The sequence below is a fragment of the Scleropages formosus genome, chromosome 25 (genome assembly GCF_900964775.1).
Source record: "Scleropages formosus chromosome 25, fSclFor1.1, whole genome shotgun sequence".
NCBI classification, from domain to species: Eukaryota; Metazoa; Chordata; class Actinopteri; order Osteoglossiformes; family Osteoglossidae; genus Scleropages; species Scleropages formosus.
In genome coordinates this window covers 8,282,171-8,307,237 of record NC_041830.1, presented here as the reverse complement: position 1 = coordinate 8,307,237, position 25,067 = coordinate 8,282,171, and the positions used below count along the sequence as shown (strand labels likewise).

At 41.0% G+C, this 25,067-nt stretch overlaps 2 protein-coding genes across 3 annotated transcripts; both read left to right on the top strand.

The window, feature by feature from the left end:
* The first annotated feature begins 7,611 nt into the window (after window positions 1–7,611).
* Window positions 7,612–12,404, top strand: prkrip1 (PRKR interacting protein 1). Its single transcript, XM_018741853.2, has 6 exons — window positions 7,612–7,755; window positions 7,984–8,062; window positions 8,445–8,545; window positions 9,044–9,129; window positions 10,409–10,473; window positions 10,778–12,404. Exons 1-6 carry the CDS (start codon window positions 7,630–7,632, stop codon window positions 10,867–10,869), a joined length of 549 nt encoding a protein of 182 aa, XP_018597369.1. The 5' UTR covers window positions 7,612–7,629; the 3' UTR covers window positions 10,870–12,404.
* A 3,078-nt stretch (window positions 12,405–15,482) lies between these two features.
* LOC108928070 (uroplakin-3b-like) lies at window positions 15,483–20,511 on the top strand. 2 transcript variants are annotated; one of them, XM_018741847.2, is made up of 6 exons: window positions 15,483–15,732; window positions 17,006–17,167; window positions 17,585–17,816; window positions 18,208–18,290; window positions 18,382–18,511; window positions 19,008–20,510. In XM_018741847.2, exons 1-6 carry the CDS (start codon window positions 15,660–15,662, stop codon window positions 19,300–19,302), a joined length of 975 nt encoding a protein of 324 aa, XP_018597363.1. In that variant the 5' UTR covers window positions 15,483–15,659; the 3' UTR covers window positions 19,303–20,510. The 2 variants fall into 2 exon arrangements, with proteins under 2 accessions (XP_018597363.1, XP_018597364.1); XM_018741848.2 differs by lacking the exon at window positions 17,006–17,167 and having other exon boundaries at window positions 19,008–20,511.
* Window positions 20,512–25,067: the final 4,556 nt, after the last annotated feature.

Sequence of the window (25,067 nt, the reverse complement as noted above, 5' to 3'; positions counted from 1 at the left end):
CTTTTTCCAAGGAGCGATCGTGAACACCCAAACGTAAAATTAATATCATAACAAAGGGTTAGCGGAGAACAAAAACTCGGACGCTGTTCAAGCCAGCATGTTTGTCTGACTTTGCGTTTTTAATGCCTAAGCGCAGATGTTCCAAAACCAAATTATTTATACAGCTGGGAGACATCTACTAGCAACAGCACTGCTTTTTCAGTCCTGACAAAATGTGCTGTTGTCATATGGGTTTTTATTATTGATAATAGAGCTGAGTTTGTGGACAAAGCACATGTTGTCTTTGGACTTGATCCCAAACAGGAATGAGTTTTTCAAAGGGTACCGTCTCCAGCCGAGACCAGCATCGCAAATATATCCAGCGTCGTACAAAGCGCCGCGTGCCTCCCCGTGCAGGTCCGCTACATAAAATTTCCTCCATAATCGATTCGCTTATTTTCACGAGATTGTACACATGATTTCATGTGCCTGCTCATTTGTCTGTATTTGATGTAGCCAGAGAGATGTGGTTTTTAATCCGAAAGAGCCAAATATTTCATTATTGTAAACACAGCCCCGCGGTGGAGAAAACAGATCCTTTTCCCCCAGATTCCAGGGCTTGGAGCAGTTGACTCGAAAAGTAAACGTCTTTTTTTTTTTTTTTTTTTTTCCAGACCATGGCGAAGTATGTTTCCGCTTACAGTCTGACGGAGTGTGAACTGTTCACGAGCTGTCAAGACAGCAGAGAGAGAGAGGGCCGTGCGGAAAAAACCTAAACATATCATGTGCGCAGATTTGACCGTGTTTGCCTGGGGGTTTTGGGAGGGGGGGGGGTGGGTGGTGGTATCTGTGTCTTAACTCAGCCGAACCCTCTCACCGTCTGCCGCATCTGCCGCACACCGACGCTCTCCCAAGTGCGTATTCCCAAGGTCCTCCCTATCCTGTTTCGTGTTGGATTTCAGAGCTCCTCGCTTTTGAGCGTTTCGAACTGTGGGTCTCTTTTCATAGCGCTTTGATCTGCAATGTTGCCTGAAGGGAATTAATAAAAGGAGGGGAAAAAAAAATAAAAACATTTAAGAAACTGGGCAGTTTGTGCCAAGAATGTAATTCTGGTAAGTGTTCTGCTGTTCGGGATGAATTGTTCAGCTTCTAAGGCGGCGTGCGATCCGTGTCCTGGCATGGTGGCCCGGTGCGGTAGGGTGACATGAACGCCTGCCCCCCCCCCCCACCCGCCTTGATTTCGTGTTGACGGAGCCCCGTTGACACATGGGGGCAGTTAAAGGACACCCCCTCGAACCCTAACCCGGCAACAGGTCATCGAGGTCAAACTGAACACGATAGCTGAGGTCTTTCGGTTCCCACGGAGCTGCCGTCACCGCCACCTGCCGGAGCGCGTAAGGGGTCCCGAGCCGGGGGCGGTTGTAATAGTGTCCAGCTCACAAATCCTTCCCGTCTTGGCTGACGTTACACCGCTGTTGATCAGACGGCGATCGCCGCCTCAAGCGTAGGCCTCGTGACTACTTGAAAAGCTCGCGCAATTTTCCCTCCTTTTTAAGCTCACATTTGTTTTCGCTCCTCCAGCAGCTTTGCATGTCCCAACAGAAAACAGATTGTTTTGATACCACGCGCAGATTGTTGTCTGTTTTCGTCTCTGCGGCACGGGCACAGACAGTGGAACAAAAAAGCATTAACTTCCCGTCGAGCTGGGACACAATGGAAAGGGTGTGACCCAGAGGCAACAGGGGCCAGGAACTGTTTTCACATGGGTCCAAAGGAGGCCAAATCCATTGTTACACTTATTGTGTCACTTAGGTGACGCTTTTATCGAAAGCGACGTGCGGTTCTGCTCATTTATGCAGCTGGGTGTTTCACTGAAGCAATCCGAGTTACGAGCCTTTAGCTTAAACGCTACGGCGCCTGCAGGCCAGAGCGGCGTACTTTTACAAACAAGATTCAGTGAAGTCATGTCTGGAACTCGTACTTAAACTGCTCCGGCAAAACATCCAACTGTATAGGTCTAACGGTAGGTCACTTTTGCTTAATCACAGCAGCTAAGGTAGCAATAATAAGAGCCCTGTAGGATGGAGGAGTTGTCATGCCGGAAGCAAATGATAGGCTGTGCTGCGGGGTGCCGACTATCGCGATCCCAAGGTAACTCGCTGTGTTCCGTTGGCTATGCCCTGACAATGGAAAAGGAGGATCCTCCGCACGCAGTCTGGATTATTCTAATTTATTATTAATTATATTAATTATTATTGTTAATGTGTGGAACAGTCACCTGGGCAGTAGCACATTGTCTGGAACGTACTCATAGGAATAACTGAAAGGTCAAATAAGGTCAAGTCATATTCGTCCAAACAATGGTAGGCTGTTTCTTTTAAGTCTTGGACCAAAGAGACCATTTTGGCACTGGAGACTTGGCACACCATAAGGTTTTGAAAAAAGACAGACTCCCCCTTTTACCTTGAAATCCAGACGAGTACTTGTGTCCCTTTATTTCACTGTTTTTCCCTTCAACTGCTGCACTTAACCAATGATGCATGCTTATTTTTCCAGTGCTGTCATCTGTCTTACAGCAGGTTTGCATTAAGTTTTTGTTGTGGACTAACCATTGCCTTCGTCTCTTAAGTGCTTGCTTGAATTACCTGTGCTGATTCCCCATTCGGAGCAATGTGTGTCTGACTCTTAATTCCAGACACAAGTCGCAGTGTTTTTATATGCATGAAGATGGCTGCTTGGAAAAAAAAAATAATCATAATTAAAAATATGCTTGTCTGCAGAGAGAATTCTGTATTAATAATTCATTTTTGCCTCAGCTGAAGTTATTTTATTAATTTTTTGCTTATGCTCCTACTCAGAGCGACTTAACAGAAGTCCCTTGTCACCTTACGACGAGCGCAACAATACAGCAGCTCCCTGATGTTAGGGCCGTGAGTGTGTTTGTGAGTTATTACTGGGTCAAAGCGCCTCGCTTGTGTTTTGATGAATAAACAAGCAAGGTCGAGAACACTTATTAGGGATCCCTAGCAGCAAAACACAGGATCGCAGAATCAGGTTACGTACACCGTACGATATTCCCCTGCTGGTTTGGCAGCTCCTGCTGCAGAAATAACGGAATACGTCTCCCCCAGCTCTTGTTGGCAAGCGCCTGAAAATATTGACTCTAATAATATCGGCTGTAACGTATTCCGGCGCGCAGAGCCAACACCCACAGCTTCCTCTGCGAAATTTCAGCCGGCGAAGGCGAACCGCACCACGGAGCATCGGATTGCCTTCTGCTCGAGTTCGTTTAAGACCTCATCCTCGCCCGTGAGTGTTTACAGCAGCGATGCTGCACGGTGATAAGATGTGACAGGGAGAGGTAGGCAGGCAGTGCAGACGGTCCCCCAGACAGGACTGATGTCAAGTGATGTCTCAGGGGAAATGCCAGTTTGTATGTATGCCCAGATGCTGGCCTGCGAGTGACCTAATTACCTGCTGTAATAATACAACCTGCCTCCCCTCTTTGGTGGGGTCGAGAAATGTTAAAAAAAAAAAAAAAAAAAAAAAAAAAAAAAAAAAAAACAATTCAAGGACCACAAGTTCAGATGAAGTGATGTAAAAAGTATTTGCCCCTTTCCACTTTTCTGTTTTCGCAGCTTTTTGACATGCATCAGATCTTTTTGTCAGTTGTAGGGGTATGTGAATGGAGCATGAGAGAGAAAAAGTGACACCAGTATTGTTTTTAATGTCCTTGCCTCGTGGTGTGGAAGAGCATGAGATGTCCCACCTTAAGTATGAAAAAGTAAGGAGGGGGGGAAAAAGGTACAGCCGGTAGCATAATAGTTACAGCTATGGCCTGTGGACCCAAAGGTTGCAGGTTTGATCCCCACTTCTAGCAGGAGCATCTTTGAGCAAGGTACTTACCCTAAATTGTTCTAGCTGTATAAATGGGTAAATAATTGTAAGTTGCTTTGGAGAAAAAGTGTCAGCTAAATGAATTACTGTAAGAGCTGCTTCACAATCAGCAACTGGTTGCATCACCTTTAGCTGCAATGACTGCAACTAAACACTTCTTGTAGCTGTTGATTAAGGTCTCATATCACGACAGAGAATTTTTGTACCACTCGTCCGTTCAGAACTGCTTTAGCTCAGCAACATCTGCAGGTTTTGGGGCATAAACAGCTATTTTCAGATCTTGCCACAACCTCTCAGTCTGAGTCAAATCAGAACTTCATCTTGGCCATTCCAACTCTCTACATCATTATAATCAAGTCACTTACTTGTGTCTTGCACTGAAACTGTGTTTTATTTCAATGTACCAGTTAGGTTCCCCCAGACGACTTAAAGGGACGTTTTTCTTCCCTCTAGATTGGAAGCGTGGCTTGTTTTCGGAAGCCCGGCAGTCATTTCTGGACTTGTGAGACCCAGTCGATTCCCGCAGGGGTCAACGAGAGGTTCACCAGCCCTGACCCAGCTCGTTGCACTAATTACCCCCGGCAGCAAAGACAAGGGCTCCAGACAGAAGGAGTACAGTACGTGGGAGGCTCTAGGGGAGCGCTTTGTTCAGGCTCGGCTCTTCTTGTACCTTCAATCAGACTTGTGTTACATCAATGTCAGCGGCCACCATTGTCACCCATGGCTCAAATTGGCCAATTTTCTTATCTGTCAGCAGCTCATTAAGCCCTTTTGAGGCTCAGTGTCTTTGGACTAGGCGTGTTATTGGATGATTGAAAGTGACTTGTGCTTTTCTCTAACAAAGAAAAAAGGATAAGTAAAGAGCAATTCCTCACAAATATGTCAGTAAAGCTGTTTTAACCATCAAGGAGTTTCATTGCCTCATGTAAATGATTTAACATAAAACTGGGTGTAATACAAATATGCTTTTGCTTTCCTTTAAATTTAATATATTTTTAATTTAATAAAAAATGGGAAAAAAAAAGAATATTCATCACACCAGAGTTTTTTGGATCCTTCTCTGACATTCCAGTGAACGCCAAGATCATAACCACCCTGAAATATTACATGTAACTTATATTTACGGTTTCCAATTCCCATATTTTGTAGAATCATGAATGATGAAATGGCCATTTTAGTGGAATTATGCTTTCGCGATCGGTATAGAATTTCACTTTTTAAGTCTCTGGACTGCTCAATATGCTTGCTGTGAAGAACAAATCAGAGTAATGAAAATGTCTGAAGCAGATTGATGACGACGGCCTTCAACCTTCCGAAACCTGAGTTAATTCCTGACTCATATCATGCGCCGTGCAGCTCCGATATACAGCCACATTCCATATTTCGGAGGTATGTTTAATCCGTCAAAGCTGATTATTTCTTGTTTGCCTTTCCCTTCGTAAAATTGTCATTTTTTTTTGTCTAAATAGGGAAAATAACCTTAACTGGGGTTATCATAAAATTGCGGGGGGGAACACACTAAATCTGGACTTGTATAGTGGTTGCACAGTTATAAGCCAAGACAGAGGAGGAGGAGTCATGTTCACCCTAAACTCTCAGATTTGATCTTGCACCCAGAGAGGGGCATGTGGGAGATAAAAGTGAGAACGACACAGCCGGAGAAATAGAGAATGTGGGGGGAGGCACGCGGTGTAACCTTGGGAAACCTACAGGGTCGTATTAGATAACGCAGTGCAGGAGACCGTACAGCCACGGCAAGAGTATCAGTAGGGCGTCTTAGTTGTAAAAAAATTCAGTTCAGCCGAAATTATATTTATGGAACGCTCTTCTCAACAGAATCATTGCGGAGCACTGAACAACTGAGCACACACACACCGTCTGAACTGCTTGTCCCGTACGGGGTCGTGGGGAACCGGAGCCTAACCCGGCAACGCAGGGCGTAAGGCTGGAGGAGGAGGGGACACACCCAGGACGGGACGCCAGTCCATCGCAAGGCACCCCAAGTGGGACTCGAACCCCAGACCCACCGGAAAGCAGGACCCGGTCAAACCCACTGCGCCCCCCTCTGAGCGCACATAACTAGAATAAAAATATAAATGAAAGCAAAGGTAACGGTAGGAACATTAATGGGGTAAGACATCTGGCAGTTGAGGAGAAGAAAACAAAGAACACCCAGCTGTGAAGAAGAAAACAAACAAACATCTGGGGGTCAAAGTACTAGTGGCTGCCTTCCCTTCGTGGGCGCTCTTGTCTATTACACTGGACCAGTGCCGGTAGAGTCCATGACTAATAAAACCAGCTAGTCAAGGCATCATAGAGCTATGAATACAAAAGTGATGGTCCGGTCTTAAGGCGGCTGTTCCCGTGTGTGTAAAAAAATGCTTCTTGACACATCTGGCTGCTTCTAAAAGAATGCCGTCGGACCACGGGCCAGCCTGACCATGCTGGACAGCTGCCTTTGATTCTTTCCCGTTTTGCTAGGACCGCCTATCTAAATAGGTCTCCGACACACTGACAACACACGCTTCCACAAGGATGACCACACGCGGAGTCAGGGACACATGCTTCTACCGGGAGTCCTACGAGGAAGCGCCCCGGGAGGCTCGCGTTCCTGGGAACGCGGGGCGGAAGGTCACCGGCGGTGCCCGCGTCGGCCAGGGGAAGCTGTTGCGAAAGCTGCCACCGCACATTAAGACGTGCGGATGCATTAATGAAGGCGGCCTGCAGGTATATCCGACCAGCTCGGGCTGGCTCGTTCGAGAATCCAACGCTGCTCCATCCCAGCTTCCCTCAGCCATTTTCACGCTTGGCTCGCTTGCACACATGCATACACACATACCTGCACACACACACTGTATACATATGCACACTGACAGGCAGGGCATTTTTATGTACATTTTATCCTCTGTATGTGTTTTTGCCCATGGCGGCTGAGCACGTTACAGTCAATCTGAGTTCATATCCGCATTTGTTTGCACACATGAGCAGTGATGGACTTGTCTGTTTACATCTTCATAAGTGTCTTTTCCTGCTTTGTGGACACAGGGCAGAACAAAAGAAGTCAGAGCAGGGTTAGGCCTAGTGAATGCGTTCGAGACAACTTATGTTACTTATTTCTTTACTGTAAAAATTTTTAGTATAAGTATATATTGAAAAATATATATTTGAATACGAGTATTGCATATTTGGTGCAGTACTGAAGCAGTGGAGCTGTTTTATGTAAAATAAAGAAATCAGCCAAGGACAACTAGCAGCACAGTGGTTTGAACTGCTACCTTTGAACCCAGAGGATGTAGGTGCGAATCTCACTATTGCTGTTGTACCCTTGAGCAGTGTACTTATCCTAAATTACTCCGGTAAAATTGCGCAGCTCTATCAGTGCGTAAATAGCTTAACATTGTAAGTCACTTTGAAGAAAAGCATCAGCTAAATGAGTAAATGTAATGAAAATATATACAGTGCTTGACAGCAATATTGGTGCAATAGTGTAAGAGTTATTTTTTTGAGGCAGACTGAGCACATGGGCGATTTTCATGTTTACTATAATTATACAGTACACTTTTTTACTTGAATTGAATAATGGAGCGCATGGCGTAGACGGGCAGGTCGCCGACCTGCATTGTGTCCGCCACACCTGACGGTGGCGCTCATACAAACTGAGGCGGCTGCGTGGTACGTTTCGTTGGCTTTGACCGATTTGTTTGCCTGTGACGTTTGTAAAGCGCGACCCGTGGTTGGAACGCGCTGTTGAACATGGCGGCTGTGAAGGAGGGAGGGCGCCCGGGAAAATCCTCAGGGAAGGAGCCCCAGCCGTTGATAATAGCCAAAACCCCGGCGGAGGAGCAGCGACTAAAACTGGAGAGGCTGATGCGCAACCCTGTGAGCGTCCGGTGAACCACATCGCAATTTTACACCCTACTAGTTCACTGCAGGCGGCACTGACTCTGACTCACTCTCTCTCTGTCAGTCGCCACACGATAGTGGCCCGCTGCGTTTGTTGTTTATTCAGTGACTTACTTCTTATCCCGATGTTTGTTGATATATGCCTGGCTGCAAGGATAAGCCCTTAAAACATTTATTAAAACAAATATTAATCCTGACCCGCAGGACAAGCCCGCACCCATTCCAGAAAAACCCAAAGAGTGGAACCCGCGCGCGCCGCCGGAGTTCGTGCGTGACGTCATGGGTGAGTACCGCTCGCTTGTTTTTGGTCGCGCGTGACAACACAGCAGCAGCTGCTCACGCACATGGATTGCAGAAAGCTAAAAACTGCATTAAAATAACAAAAGACATATATCGTATGTCTTTTAAAGCCCTAAAAATTATTCAGCAGTGTTCCTTTTTTAGCTTTTAGTATAATAATCTTCATTGTGCTGGATTCAAACTTCACTTTACATTGTTGACAATATAATAAAAGCAAAAAGACAGCTTTGCACTGAAAATGAGTGACCATCCAGAACTATGTCCCCTCATTACGTTTAGTGAATGCCACCGTTGTGTGTCACATCTTTTCTGTTTCTAAATTTATTTGTTGGCATTTTTAATTACTTAACATGTTGGTGTTCTAGGGTCCAGTGCAGGAGCAGGTAGCGGAGAGTTCCATGTGTACAGACACCTGCGCCGCCGCGAGTATCAGAGACAGGACTTCCTGGACCGAATAAGTGAAAAAGTACTTGAATGTGATAAACTTTACAAAACTCACTTTAAATAACAAACATTATGGCAAGTAAGGCTGATTGCACCACCTCCACCAATCCAGTTCTTTTGGTCAGCCTCAGTGAAGGTTTTTTTTCACCCCTGCATTAAATCATAAAAAGATATTTGAATGGTGCTTGAACTTCTTATTAAAAAAAGCTTTGCTTGATTTTATAGAGCTGTAATTTTGCCCTTGACAGTTGGGTGATTACACTGAAACACCCTGTTAGAAAACCTTTGTTAATCACATGTTTTGTAATGCCACTGAATGACTGCAGGTGGGACCTTAATAAATCTCCAGAATTCTATGTACTTGAGGGGACTGACCAAATATTTAAATATGTCACCAACTCAGAAGTATGTCATCAACACTGATTCCTTTTAGGTTACTGCATTATAAGTTGTTCACCGAAAATGTTTCTATAGTCCCTGTTAGCATCTGATGCTTTTGATTCTCCCCTTATTTTCATAGCAAAAATTGGATGAGGATTACCAGGAGAAGCTTCAGCAAAACCAACAGATAGCTGAAGAAAGAACAGCTAAACGCAGAAAGAAGAGGTAAAGGTGGCAGATGGGGGAAATAAAAAAACCTTTTTTCACAACTTTTCATGTGAATCATGCAAGATGCTGCTGTTCCTCATGGGTGCTGCTTATGCCATTTCTCAAATGAAACCTGTTCCCCTACCTTTAACGATTGCTTCTTCTATTCAGACATTTCCTCAAAATACATTATGAAATTGCTGGATTGGTGAATACATAGGCAAACCTTCAAATGATAGATGAAAATATTAATTGTAAAATCTGTGTTAACCCTAGTTTGAGTTGTGCTGCACTTGTCATGTGAAGTGTGTCTGGGCCTCAGATGACCAGATATTGGAATGGAACAGTCCTTTATTGCACTGTAATAGTTTTCCAGAATTTTCTAAACAAATCTGAGAAGGCGGTTGGTTAACTAACAAATTGAAATTGTTTAAAAAGAAGTCACTTAATGTAAATATTTCAAATGATGTTCAATGCATACAACCCAATACAGAACATAAAATTTTTTTTTTGGAAATGCAGGACTGAAAGAAATTGTCAGAGTTTTTGAATCACCTTCCTCTCTCTCTCTCATTGAAATCACTGATAATTTTTCTCTTTACCACTTATTTCAGTGTTTCAGGTTTTTTTTTTTTTTTTTAATACAGAACTAAATACACTGTACAAACTATTTTGATAAAATTAGTTAATTTGTTAAAACATTTTATTTACGTTTAGCAAGATTTCTGCTGTCATAATAGTACACACACACGCTTTCAGTCATAATAGTAATAAAGTATTATGACCAAACTCCCTTCCTCCATCCATAAAAATTGATGGAAAAGGTATGAGGGTAAAAGTGCATGTCCACATCAGGTGCCGTTTACCCGTTATGTAGCTGCTGTTAGCATATGAGCCACTAGAGAGAGCAGTGCTCTCACTCTTAGGGCAGCTGGTGTTTCCTTGTTCAACTTTCACTTTCTCAGTCTGCTAATGAATAGTAAGTGTTACATTTGATCATAGTAGACATGGTATTTAATGTATTTAGTGTCTGAAACTGTTTAAAATTCTTAAAAGTTTTCAATAGCATGAGATGCTCTGCACATTCCCCAGAAATCTAATGAGTGGAAAGACAAAAAATACTACATGAACAGGATGCAGTACAAATCAAAGGCTTTACAATGGAGCAAAAAACAGGGATTGATCAAAGTGGTTGTGCCTCAGAGAAGTTTAAGTTTGCAAGATATGTGTGGAACCCAAAATTGGTTGTGACTTTTGATTAAAAGTCCTGGTGTAAAGTCTAACATTCTTGTTTTAGGGAAAAGCTCAAGCAGAAGAAGCAGATGGCCAAGAAAGCCAAACAGGAACAGAATAAAGTCAAAGGTAAAGCATAGCTTGCACAAGGAATAACTATTATATTAAAATGCATTATTCCTATTTTGATTTTGTTCAGTTTACTGTGTGTGTAAAATAAAAATAAAGTGACTACCAGTTAATACACTGATTGATTGTTCCTCTTACTTGATGGAGTAGGGTGTGTAATAGCATATAACTTGTGCATTATTTTTTTTTAAGTTGTATGAATCATTTCACGTGGAGTTGAAGATCTCAGTTCACCTGTGCTGTCTAAACATTTATAGTGTTTTTGTCTGTTTGAAAGTTTTTATTTTTGTGTAATTTTTCATAGAATCTGAGGAGGAGTCTTCTAGCAGTGACCAGGAGGAGCAACAAGCTGAAGATGATGCTGAAGTTCCTAGCTTTGTGATGGGGAGGAGGTGACCCCCAACTCTGTGACCCGCGCAGTTGTCCAGAATTTTCCCACTTACAAGGATTGTTACGAAGGAAAGATCTGCAGCATGTTTTTGGATGCAGCTTAAGGCCCCATTTGGTTGGACTTGGACATCATTTCTGTTGCATAAAGTTTCAGTTGCATTGGTTGGGTGAAGGAGGCATTTCTTTCATGATAAATTGTCTTGAAATCTGCTTAATTTTCAGTATTCCTGCACTTTGAACATGCCTTTTTAGACTGTAAACATTATGTTTTAACATGAATTTTTGGATCCCCGTCCTCTTTTCATTTGCATAAATGTTTATTTTTAATAAGCTTGAGGGTATCGGTTTTCAGTGATTGAGGAAAACATGGCAAAGAAGCAGAGCTCTTTAACCTTTATGCAGCACAGTTAACAGCAATATTTAATTATTTGTGCAGGTCTTACACTCTTCTGTATCCGGTTGAGTTAAAATCCATAGTTGTAGCTTCCACTGTTTCAGTTGTTATTTTCTAGTTATGTTTTCCATAGTTTCACACTGGAATTTAGATTGTGTGAATATTAATGCTTTGGGAAAACTATAATCATTGACTCTGCTGTGGAAGGAATTTGAGGAAGGAGCCCCGAAGATGCCGAATGCATGGAACTCATAACTACATTTCTGCTGTAGGCAGTTAGGAATCCTGCTGTTCCCTGACATTCTGAGGTATGGGTGTCATGCTCCATATGGTTAATAAATACTCTTATCTTCTACACTTGCATCTGAAAGTCATTTTCAAAGCTCAGCAGTTGAAATACACCCATCTTACAGGAAGCATTAAAATGTGCTGTCATGATGGGGCTCTTCCAGATGCCTGAAATATGGTTTTGTAAAGTATACTATCCTGTTCTCAATATGCCTTGGGTGCTATAGGAGTGTGACTGATTTCCAAATGACTGCTTCTGTCTTTTAGATGTATGAGCTGGGTTTCGCTGCCATGAAGTTCATGTCGTAAACAGTACAAGAGGCATCAGATGGTGTTGTGGTTAGAGCTGCTGCTTTGCACAAGACCCTGCTTTGAATCCCACCTTCTGCCTTCGTAACATTGATCAAGGTACTTTAAATTGATCCAGCAAAATTTACCCAGCTGTATAAATGGGTAAATAATTTCTAATTCAGTATTTAAGTTGCATTGGAGGAGAGACTCAGCTAAATTAATAAATTATAAGCAAATGTGATATTAAATTTCTCAGTGTTAAATTTCTTAGTGTTCATTTTATCTGGATTTACTGCCAACAGCCCAGATTTTGCTTTAGTGGTTTATGACATGAAATTGGCAGCTTTGGGGTTCTACCTGTGTTGTTATGTGATACTTGTATACAACAGAGAATGTTATTTATGCTGTACATTTTGTTATTTCTGCCATTTGTCACGATCCTGTTTATGCTGACAAGGTGAAGGGTAATGTTCTCTAGGGCAGCAAGGGACAAATTCTAAAGTGTTCCATAACTTGAGTTTCTGGCCAGAATTTCCAGAAGTTGTACTATTTCCCCCCCCCACCACCAAAATTGCTGTGTGTAGATGTATGTTAACACTTGATTGTGTCACCCCAAATTCTACCAGAGCTTATGAGGGATTTTGCATGGATAACCAGTGATCTCAAATTGTTTGGGATATTATACTCAAACACTATTCTGAACTAACTGAAATCTGTTGTTTTATTGAGGAAACACAATCATTTAAACACATCAAAATCCAAGGATTAAACCTCAGTGATTAAATACCCATTTATACAAGTGGGTATTTTTTTTCCTGGAGCAGTTTAGGGTAAATACCTTGCTCAAGGGTATGGTAGCAGAAGGCAGGACTTAAACCTGGGTCCTTTCAGTGTAAGGAAGCAGTTCTAACCACTGTGCTGCTGGAGTCCTGTGACAATTGTAGCCAGTGTGATCATCAATGTGGCAAGTGATTGTTGAATGTATTGAGCAGTTTCTGATATATTCTGCTCTATTGCTCCAAAGCTGACATAGACATTTGTCAGAATCTCAAGTTGTTTGGTCACAGATGTCTCTCTGAAAGCTATTTCCTTATCAAGAACACACAGGAGGCATCCTGCTGTTCTACCCATATAAGAGGTGCTTAACTGAATGGCTTGGCAGAAAGAAAGTGGGTCATGTGTACAGTTGTAAACCATGTCAGCTTCATTTGGACCAGCTTTTCTCAAAATGGTATTCTGCACCACAAAAAGAAAAATCACATCAATATTCCTGTATATCAAAATTGTAGTCAAAGTTACTGACACCCAGTTTTAACCACATCTCTTAAAAATAAACAAAGTATTCCTCATTTCAGTAGTTTTGTTGTCATAGTAAAATCAATTGAATTAATTTAAATTTTTAATGAAAAAAGTTTGGCACCTAGCATTTCTGTGTAGAGAAAAAGGCATGGACAAAATTATTTGCACCCAAGAATAAGTGTTTGGTTTCTGTTGTTTCTGAGCAAGATGCGTACCCTTCAGGAAATAAATACCCAACTGTTTAAATGGGTAACTAATTGTAGGTGTCTTACCATTGTAAATCACTGGAGAGATGTGTACCCTTAATGAGTAAAAGTAAAAAAAACACTTGTCCTGAACATCAGTTAACTTCTAATAATATATAGATCCATATGTGAAGTCTAATATCTCATATATAGGCCAGTATTTACTTTTTTTGTGTACTTTTGTTGTCTTCTCCATTTAAAAAAAAAAAAAAAAAAAAAATCAGTGTGACAAGAGGGGGGTGCGGTGGCGCAGTGGAGTGGTCCGGGTCCTGCTCTCCGGTGGGCCTGGGGTTTGAGTCCCGCTTGGGGTGCCTTGCAATGGACTGGCGTCCCGTCCTAGATGTGTCCCCTCCCCCTCCAGCCCCACGCCCTGTGTTGCCGGGTTAGTCTCCGGCTCCCCACGACCCCGTATGGAACAAGCGGTTTTAGATGATGTGATGTGAGGATGTGTGAAATCCTGAGAAATGTGTTCACTGAGCTTGGGAGGTACGACCAGTTGGTTCGAGATTTCAGGTATCTTAGCAGGATCAAGGTGACCCTGGAGCCTATCCTGGAGGTACTGGGTGCAAGGCTGAAGGGGGGCACACCCTAGACAGCACATCAGTCCATCAAGGGGCAGCCACTCACACAGACACAGTCGCTCTCCCTCATTCACAGTACAGGTAATTTAACGTCACCAGTCCACCTGAACTGCATGTCTTTGGACTATGGGAGAAAACCAGAGCACCCTGATTAAACCCACGCAGACAACATGCACATTCCACACAGATTGTGCAGGGATTGAAGCTACATTCTCACACACCACCCAGGCACTCTGAGGTGGCAGTTTTACCCACCCTTATTTGTATTATCTGTAGAGAGCCTATTTCTGGGGAGTTTTCTTCTTTCTCATTGATGCCAGGGTTGGCCAACCTTGGACTTAAGTAAGGAGCCACAGGGTGTGCTAGTTTTTTATCAGCCTGTCACCTATTCATTTTAGAGAAATAACTGGTTGGCCAGTGAGTCACCCCGCTTGGTGTAGGTGCGGATCAAGCATTAATTAAAAGAAATTGTGAACCAGCCTTGATTTTTTTTTTTTTTTAAAAAATGTGCCTTATAAAACAACTAATGTGGCACCGGTATAATTAACTGGGGTCACTACTACCAACTCTTAGACTGAACTTGCCTAATTAAAAGCAGGTAAATTGTACTCTGATGGTTTGCAGTCTCTTCATACTCATTTAAATGTTGATGCTTTAAGCACTTTTTACCCATTACTCCATCAATTCCTGGTACAACAATGCAAAACCCCTTTTTCTTTCCCTGTGTTTGTACCACAATATAAACATGTATGTTTCCAAATATTGATTTTGCTTATTTGTCTGTCTCTGATGAGGTTATTCCAAAATAGCACATTATTATATTCATTCTGTGTTTGTGTGCCACCACCAAAATAAGGCATCACACATTTCTTACTGTTTATCATATTTTATTTTCCACTTGAGAATCAATACCAGTGGATCATTTTATATTTTATTATTTTTTTAATGATAACTCTCTTCTGAAATAAAAACACCTTTTTCATGCTGTTATGAGTCCCTGAAGAAAACCAGTTCTTCCTCTTTGTGATTAAAACATTTGACTTGCCTTAACATGAGCAGATTTTCCTATAACAGTTTCTCAGAATGTGCCGTAGCACGTTTACTCATAAAGACAGATTTCCTTTTTATATTTCTGAGAAACTGTATAAACCATGCTGTTGTTTATTTTCTTAGCATATTTGACACCTCAGGTTGATATCGATTGATCAACTGTGGGTCACAGAAGCAGTGCCCCGAAAAACCGGACTGCAATATTTCATAGGTGTGACCATATAACACCATCTAATTTCAACAATAATTTCCTAAATGGCACCCTTTCCGATTTCAGTTGCTTTTCATTCATTTTAACTCATCTCATTTCCATGAAACACAGCAGAAGTTGCACATCGCTCAGCTCGCAGAGGAACAATAGGCTTTTTTTTTCTTTTTCCCCCACATGAAAGTCATCTGTGCAAATCCGGAACGAGTTTCCCGGCCTGTTATTCACACCCGCCGTTGGCTCTTCCCACCCTTTACTGGATACATTCTCTCCAGGTTGTTATGGGATGGGTGGTGGCTGATTTTTTTTTTTTTTTTAAAAACCACCAGCTTCAGACTTCACCTTCAGTCTGATGTTTCTGCGAGCTGGGGCCCTGCATCTTTACAGGACCAGGACACTTTTTGAGGGGGAGAATCGCACCATAGGTACGGTGGCCCCCCATGGCTCCACACACTCCACACACAGTGAGCTGTGTGATCTTCATCGTGAGCGTGTGCATCGCGGCCTCACAGAGTGAGTACCGTAACCGTCATCCTTCCTCTCATCCTGTCCGGCATGGCTCGGTGCAAAATCCCAAAGAGTGTGACTCTAATCTAACTTACGTGTAGCTGGGACATGCAAGGCAAGCAAAATTCTGAAATGCAAACCTTTCGACATAGTTCTGCATTTTTGATGCATGTGATGTTTTTCAGTCCTTTGCATTAAATATTTATTATATTAACTCAGAAGCACTCGGCACCACTGATTGACCCTCAAGCCTCTCATTGTCAATCTACTTTTGCACCCTTTTCTGCTGGGAGTTCTTAAAACACTTAAATGTTTATAATTACGAACCAAATACTATAGTGCAGTGTGACAGTGAGAAAGTTTTCCGGTAGCTTAAATCACAGCAGCTACGTTAATTTTGTGATATGGTAGTGATATTTTGTGACATGCATTTTTGTACTCGGAAGGAAAACTATTCAAGATCACGATGACATGACAGAAGATAGCGCAGCGTTTTCCATACTTTCTTACCAAATCTAAATTTGGGAATGAATCTTCATTTATCTGCATCTATGCAAGATATGTCCCTCTAGTACTGGAAATGTGTACTTTCCTAACAATCTATGATCCACTGTTTTGATTTTCTTCTGTTTTTTTTTTTTTAAATATTTATTTATATAAGGTCATATACATGTGTGTGTGTGTCTATATATATATATATATATATATATATATATATATATATATAAAACCTTTATATATAATGTTTTGATGCACTGCCCAGTTATTGCAATATTTAAAAAAAATAATGTGGATTGCCATCTGTGCTAAATCTAGGTTCCGACTCATGTAAATTCTTTGGTTTCTTCCATCCTTTCCCATGCTGGTATGTTTCTGCCTGCGTGCGTCAACGGCAGGCCTTCGCTGCCATACCCGCTCTGTGCCCAGGCTCTTTATGCTCCTTTGACTGGCGCTGCCCGCTATTTTAAAAACATGGGTGAGGATGGGTTGTGTCTGTGCTTCTGACGTTTTTGCTCATTCATTCCTTCCTGACATGACTATACTTGACTGCCGTGCACCTGTCTCGACCTGAAACGCGTTTACATAAAAGACCGTCACACGCACACAACTGGCTCCCTTCGGTTAAGAGCAGGGATTGGGCAACATGAGCTCCAGAGACAACAGGTGTCTGCAGCAGGTGGCTATGTTACCCAGCAGCAGATGGGGCAGGTATTCCAAAGGGTGTGTCGTGAAACATCTCGCATCAATTGTCTTTTGATTTCTCGTTGTTTCCAAACAGTTACAGAGGTGAATTACTCTCCCGAGGTATCCTCCTACAAAATGGCTGGAAGAGTTACAGCCAACACCGTTGTGTTGCAGCTCCCACGGTGTTACTTCAATAGCGCTCCATCGCTGTGCAACTTCTTGTGTGATGTGTATCTCGTTCCTGCTGTAGACTCAGGTACGATGTGTTTTCTGTGCGGCGATCACATACAGAAGCACTTAAGCAGTTCTAGAAATACGCTACGTTGCCAACGTTATTTAATTTGCTTGTAGCGGCATGGATGCAACTGCAACGAAAATTTGTCAGATATAGCGGAACTTAAATAATCTTTCTGAAAGGAAATATAATCTTGAAAGTTGTGTAGCTGCTTTATAGTGTTTTGTTCCAGATCATTCTCTTGGCGTCAGTTTGTTTTAATGATTTCTAATAATTCTAATAACTCAACTCCAGCTATTTCCCCAGCATCGATATACTGTATTTCCTGACTACATGACAAAACGCCTCAAAATCTTCAAATGAGTATGAGTTGTAAAGAGACGAACGTTAACTGAAGACTGTCATTTGAAACAATAAAGTGTTTCCCTCCATAAACAGGGGTCAATAATTTCGACGCAGACAAAACAAAGGCGTCTATTCTCAGCTTGTCCCCATATCCAACGGCCTTCACAGGAAGCAACCCAAAGAACTACTACCTGACTAAAGTAGGCCCTCTTTCGAACTATCCATGCGTGGTACCTCCTGGGGTCATGTTTTTCAGAGCTGGGGCAGATGGTAATTGTTCGACCCCTAACTGCAACGGGGCGTTGCCCACCGGCTCCACTGTGAGGTACGTGCTCACCGGTTTCATTGACGTTTGACAGATGATGGCAGTTTACGGTCTGTATTAAGACCTTTCATGTTCCAGCTGTGAATGAATGTAAAATGATTGGTATATAACACGGTATACTGAAGAGTCTTTCAGAAGTAGGGCAGTGTGTGGTATAGTGCATAGAGGTACTGCCTCTGAACGTAGAGGCTGTAGGTTTGAATCACATCTCCTGTTATCCCACCCTTGAGCAAAATGCTTACCTTAAGTCGCTCAAGTAAAAAAAAAGAACAGCTGTATAAACGGACAAAACATTTTAAGATGTTTTGAAAAAAGTGTCAGATAGATGAATGTAATAATAAGTTGGTGATTGGATCTTCTGAACAAAACTTTCCTTCTGCTGCAATTTCAGGTTCAAGTATCTCCTGTTTAACTCGGCAACTCAAGCCCTTCTTATGGAGACCAACTGGTCTGGAGAAGTCATTCTTTATTCTTGTAAGACTCTCCATCTGAAATTGTTTCATGAATATATACTGTAAATCAGGAGCGAAGCATGTTATGCGTTACCCTCTGTTACTTTTTCCAGTGTCAAACCCAGCAACTATTGATGACAGCATGAAGCGGCGGTCTGGTGGAATGATAGTCATCACAAGCATCTTGAGTGTCTTCCTCGCTTTGCTGTTGTTGCTCCTGATTGGTTTATCGATTTACGCCTGGTAGGCCATAGTCACGCCTCCATTGTTCCCTTGTTCTTACTCTTCGCACATCTGGGCACCAGCTTCTGGTTGATGTGTTCCTTTTTTACGATTGTTGTACAGGTGGTCCCCGACTTACGATGGGGTTATGTTCCGTGAAACCCATCGTAAGTCGAAAATATCGTAAGTTGAAAATACATTTAATACACTTAATACACACCTCTGCGTGACCGACTGGGAGATGCTGATCGCTGCCGCTGCCCAGCATCGTGAGAGAGTATCGCTCCGCATATCGCTTGCCCTGGCAAGAATCAAAATTCAAAATATAAAGTACGGTTCCTATTGAATGTCTATTGCCAGCTCACCATCGTAAAGTTGAGAAATCATAAGTCGAACCATCGTAAATTGGGGACCGCCTGTAGGTATATCTTGCATCTTCCATACTTTCTTTCCTTTGCTGGAAGTGCTCCAGAAGATAGTAATCTGAGGTTCTTCCTACTTTCTGTGTGTTCTGTAGTCGCTACACCCCTGAAAAGGAGCCGTTACCCAGCCTGGGGTCTCTACGCGTCAAGAAGTATGACACTCACAATGTGAAACAGCCCCAACTGTATGTCAACCAGGGCTATGTGGATGAGACCAAGAGGTACGCCTCTTCGGAGGTGCTGCCCTCTCAGTTGAAGATCTCTGAAGACCTCGGTGACTCTGTAAAGCTCAAGAGGTATCAGAATTATGATCCCCCAAGTAGTGAGGACAAGAACACAGAGAAGCAAACAGAACAACAAACACCTCAGGACAAAGTGTACAAAGTCTAGTATTACACCCTTTCTCTTTTACTTCAATTGACTTTTACAATGAACATCAAAGAAGTCCCTTTCGTATGGGGTACTTCAACGCTTCAATGGGAAAAAATGTCTAAGAAAAAAGGCAGAGGCTTTGTTTCACAATTTCTTATTTTTTACGGTCGAGGTTCATTAACTACACAATAAAAATAGTAGCTTAATTAAAATGACTGATTTCAGCACAGGACGGGCTGAAAAACACATTGGGTTGCATGAACCCAGTTTACTGAGTTATAGAGGCAATACTTCAAATTGACTGATCTTCATCCATACAGTGGATCAGAAAAGCAAGGACAGCACTCTAGACGTTGGTATAACGCAGGCGCGAATGGTTGAGTAGGACATAAAAGCAAAATTCATGTCAGCGATGTGTCACCTAACAGTTCGTAAAGAATCACAATTCAAAAGCTGTACTACGTCCAACACATCTCCTGAAATCCATTAATACCTGACAATATTCATTATGTAACTAAATAAAACAAATGTATCATAGGGAACACTAAGGTAAAAGACAGCTGCATGATCTGCAGTGTTCTATGTTACCTACTATGGAGTCTTTGGAAAACTGAACTTATATTAATTTTTCATACAAAAAATTGGGCTGGAATTTGCTGACACAATATCCTCCTTTAGACACATGCTCTGCAGACAATCAATGTTTGACTGCAATGGGGGAGAGTCGGATTACGTTCTGATTGAGCAGGTCTACAGTGACAGGAAAGTTATATTTCTCTCTAAAAGTACAATAAAAGTAGAGTTTATAATCAGATGTTAGTCCTCAGTTTTCCCTTAAGCAGACTTTTAATTCCACTTCAATTACTATAATGTGTTGCCTTTTGCATCATTACGTTTATATTGAATGCCACCAATTCAGTATTGCGCACAAAATTAAATGTGGGAAAAATTCCGATTTTACGATACTATTTGTAAGAGCGATTTAATACGTTATTAGCTATCTGGGACATGTTGTGCTGATTGGCATTTTGCTGATCCTTTTTATGGAAGAACTGGACCTTTAAGTTTTTCAGCTGCTTCAATGCAACAGAAGGTAATGATGTCAGAAAAATCCCTACATTTTAATTTCTCTCACCTTTTCTTAGAAATTCTATGCAACTCTTTTTTAAAGCATTTTAATTTAATTATTTTTTTCTTTCATGAAATAGATGCTGATTTTGCACTGGGGTAAAAATTTTACACATCTTACCCAAAGTGTGTATTTTTAATTGAGTGTTGATTCAACATAAAGTCATACTGTCTACCTTTGATGTTTACTTTATGCTGAGTTATCATTAAATTGGAAAGTTATGTCTTTGAAAGAATGCTTAATGTTTGAATTTCCATTGCTATGTGCTGAAGAGACATTTTTAAGTTTCCCATCAGGATTTTGCTTAGTCATTGTTCTGCCACCATGCTACTGAAGCCATGCATGATCTGGGAAATGCTCTACACCTGTACGCCTGTAATTAACGAATTATGAGGACACTGCACATTAATGTCACATATTATTATAATGTCATATATTATTGTGTGTTTGAACCAGCAAAAACCAAATCTCAGTAAATTGTGAGAGATTTCTGAATCTGGGGATTAGAGCTGCTGCCTATGGATCCAAAGGTTGCAGGTTTGAATCCCACCTCCAGCTGTAGTACCCTTGAGCAAGGTACTTACCCTAAATTGCTCCAGTAAAGCTGCCCAGCTGTATAAATGGGTCAGTAAGTGTAAGTAGCTTGACATTGTAAGTTGCTTTGGAGAAAAGCATCTGCTAAATGTTATGCCTAGAGTTAGAATATCATTTCTTCTATAAATTTTACCAGAAAAGTATTCTGCAAAAAATACGAGAAGATGGGGAAAATGTTCAGCCTTCAAATTTAATGCCTTGTCTTTGAGTTAGGCAAACTTACATTTGTCATTTATTTGTTTATCTATCGTTCAGTGAAAGTGGTCAGTCGACTATTTTCGTAGCTTGGAAGATTCTTTAACTGCAAAAAGTGTAACGAACGATAGAAAATATTGTATAATGTGTCGATTGTGTAACATTTCTTCCATGGCCTTTTGCTGGGATGTGTTTACTGTGACTAATCTTTTTTTTGATAAGCACATAAAAATGACTGTTTATTTTAAATGATATCCTTAAATGGGGAGGAAGAAGGTGTTACATATATTTCTGGATGAGACTCAGAATATCATTACGTTACGATATAGATATAGAGTTAACTGCAATAAAAGACGTAATACTGCCCTCATAAGATTAACAATAGTAACTAACATATCAATTAACTATAAGGATTCAAGTTTTGGCTACATATGAATATTACACCGACAGGCAAAAACCAGTGACTCACAAGTTTGTTTCAACGATAGAGAGCTTATGCATTATTTTGAATGAATAAAATCTCAACCATTTCTAAATAAAATATTCACATCTTTATCGCATGGTGTTCTGATTTTTTTTAAGCTGTTTTACAGGAAAACTAGCTTATCCTCGTATGTTTTCTGTCCCACTGAAGTAGGTTATAGATTGCAAAAAGAAAGTCTCTTAAATCGCAAAATACCGAAAAGTCTACGTTTGCATAACTAGTGACACTAAACACCCTATGAGAAATATGGAAAAAAAAAATCAAATGACAATTTTTAAAACTTTACTCTTTAAGACTATAGGAATAATGTTCAGTATTCTAAATGTTTTACTATTTTGTTTTTCCAAACCCTATTTGCAGTTGATTTCTTTTTTTACTGTATTTGTTGCGTTTACAGTGTTTACAGTGTTTACAGTTCACTGAAACTGTCCCCTCCCTTAAAACACTGATCACTGCTATGGACAGATGACACAGGAAGAAGGTAAAGATGAGCAGATAGATGTGTAAGAGGTCTTCGTCCATCTGACTTTGGACTTAAAATGCATGTTGGAGAGAAGAGAAGAGAGGTGTTAATAACATACCATGACTCTACATTATTTTCCTTTCATCTGTGTCCTGGTGTCCTGGGTCCAGGCAGAAAGTAAGCGATCTGTTTCTTCCCTTGAAAATGAGCGTTTCTGAATGCTGAACACAGTCCTGGAGGGGGCAGGACTGGAGAGGACGGGTATCTGCTCTAGCGCTGCTCTCATTGACCTCCGCTCTCTGTGCCTTCAAACATTCCTCATAATCCGAACAGTATAGCTCCAGTTTGGTTCCTTCATGAAGATGTGTCAGGTGGGGGAGGTATTAAAAGCAGTTGTCAGCTCTGTTTGATTTTAAATTGTGGGTTAACTTGACAGCCTTTTCAAAATAATGCTCTGGCAAGCAGCAAGCTTTTATAAATTGAGAGAGAAGGTCATTAGGAGGCAATTGTATAACAGGGTGCAGTAATCAAAGAAAGGTATTTTTAAAAGAAATCCTGCATTTTGAAAATAATAGAAAAATTCCACTGTTATGGTGAAATGCAGTATAATAATAATAATAATAATAATAATACCTTATTTAAAGAGCAACTCAAAAAACCTGATGTAGCTTTTTGATATTTGTTATGTGTGTCTTCAGTGGTCTGTGATACCTGGTCAAGGTTTGTGTTGAACAAGCCGAGAGGTAATGTGTAAAACACAGTTGACCCTTGAACAACGCGGGGATTAGGGGCGCCGACCCCCCGCGTGGTTGAAAATCCCCGTGTAACTTTTGACTCCCCAAAAATTTAACCACTAATAGCTTACGGTTGACCAGAAGCCGTACATAAACAACATAAACATTCGATTAACACATTTTGTATGTTATATGTATTATATACTGTGTTCTTATAATAAAGTAAGCTAGAGAAAAAAGTGAAGAAAATTTTAGGGAAGAGAAAATATACTGACAGTACTATACTGTATTTATTGATACCGTAAGTTTTAGTCATCTGTTTACAAGATGAATTGTCTGTCTGTCTGTCAGTCAGTACCAACATCAATATTGTCTTATATCATTCAAAACACTGTAGATGTTATAGGGCTATCGTATATATTTTGTATGGTATTAAATGATAAAATAGACTAGTATATACATATAATTTATGCATTCATGACATGACTAACTTTTTCTCAGTGTTTTCGGTATTTAGGCTACACGGTCCATCTGCAAGTTCTTTCAAATTGTTGCAAGTCTCCTAAATATTTTCCAATTTTTTTTTTTTTTTTTAAAAAATCTGCATATAAGTGGACCCACGCAGTTCGAACCTGCGTTGTTCAAGGGTCAACTGTATAGGGAAAAATAATATGGCGTCATGAAGTGCTGATGCAATGGGGAAAACATTAAGAAATGGAGGTAACGAAAAGTGGCAGTTTGTCAATGTCGAAAAATGAACGGTTCACACCTACAGTCATGCTGGCAAAGGCATTCGGCAAACAAGAGCTCCTGACTGGGAACTGACGGGGAAAATAGGGTGAACTGGTTTTTCAGGAACTAACTCAGAGAAGGAGTCTTTCCTGTCCTTCCACCTTCCCAGACAAGGGCGAAACTGGATCTCATGCTTATCGCACACATTTGCATTTATTTATTTATCAGACGCTTTTCTCCAACTTCCAATGAACTCTATGTAGTGTTATGAGCCCACACACCTTATTCACCGAGGTGACTTACACTGCTAGATACACTACTTACAATGGGTCACTCATCCATACATCAGTAGAACACACTCTCTCTGTGTGAACCTGAACAGCATGTCTTTGGAGTGTGGGAGGAAACCAGAGCACCCAGAGGAAACCCACACAGACATGGGGAGAAGATGCAAACTCCACACAGACTGAGCAGGGATCAAACCCACGTCCTCTCGCACCACCCAGGCGCTGTGAGAGCAGCGCTACTCGCTGTGCCACCATGTATGGTGGCCTCCAAAATTATTGTCACCCTCATAAAGCATACAGCACTCATGATAAAGAAAAAATCTGGAAAGCTGAATGAAATAAAATGAAAAAGACTTTCATTCAAATACACTTCTTCCAAAATTGAGGTTCATCTACGAGCCATATAATGTGTTCTTCAGAAATATAGGTTTCAAAAGTATCGTACCCCTGTTTTATTACTCTTATTTATAGTTTGTGTCAGAACAAATAAAATTCAGAAAAAACTAAATGAGTGGTCTTCTTGCATTTAGACTGTACGTCTTCCTAAGGTACCTTTTTTTGGGATTCCTGTTTCACTAGGGTAAACGGAAAGGATCACACCTCTCAGAACACTTTTTTCAGAAACCTAGCAACATTCAGTTTTAAAGAACTAACTTAAAAAATATTCATATCTCATATAATAATACACACATTTCATAAAATAAAAATACATATTTGAATCTGAAGAAGACAGTAATACTTTGCATCATTTCGTATGTTAAAGGTTCCAACCAATGTTATTCTGATACGCTTTGCATTATTATCATTTTTACTGGGTAGTTGACAGTTTTATAATATTACCATCTATAATAGATAGTTGATGTAATAATAACAATACATGTTTGAATGTGAAACAGATAAGCTTTGCCTCATTTCTTGTCATATGTTAAATTTTACACTAATACTGTTTTGAGGCACTTTTTATTATTATCATTTTTTACTGGCTAGTCGACAGCTTTATCGCTTTACCGCAACCTGCGGGTTACATCTTCACTTCATCAGTCTGTGTGATACTAGCTGCTTCATAACCCATGAATCAAAATGCATTTTAATGTTACTTATCAGACAATAATCCATTTTAGAAGGTTATAACGATGTGAGAATACAACATACAGTACGGTTTATC

What these genes read in the sequence shown, in the direction of transcription:
- LOC108928070 (XM_018741847.2), top strand. Translation starts at nt 15,660, where the DNA reads ATGGCTCCACACACTCCACACACAGTGAGCTGTGTGATCTTCATCGTG. An exon ending in CCCACCGGCTCCACTGTGAG is followed by an intron (nt 17,817 to 18,207) that starts GTACGTGCTCAC and finishes CTGCAATTTCAG; the next exon opens with GTTCAAGTATCTCCTGTTTA. An exon ending in AGAAGTCATTCTTTATTCTT is followed by an intron (nt 18,291 to 18,381) that starts GTAAGACTCTCC and finishes TACTTTTTCCAG; the next exon opens with TGTCAAACCCAGCAACTATT.
- prkrip1 (XM_018741853.2), top strand. Translation starts at nt 7,630, where the DNA reads ATGGCGGCTGTGAAGGAGGGAGGGCGCCCGGGAAAATCCTCAGGGAAG. An exon ending in TGGACCGAATAAGTGAAAAA is followed by an intron (nt 8,546 to 9,043) that starts GTACTTGAATGT and finishes TTATTTTCATAG; the next exon opens with CAAAAATTGGATGAGGATTA. An exon ending in GCTAAACGCAGAAAGAAGAG is followed by an intron (nt 9,130 to 10,408) that starts GTAAAGGTGGCA and finishes TTCTTGTTTTAG; the next exon opens with GGAAAAGCTCAAGCAGAAGA.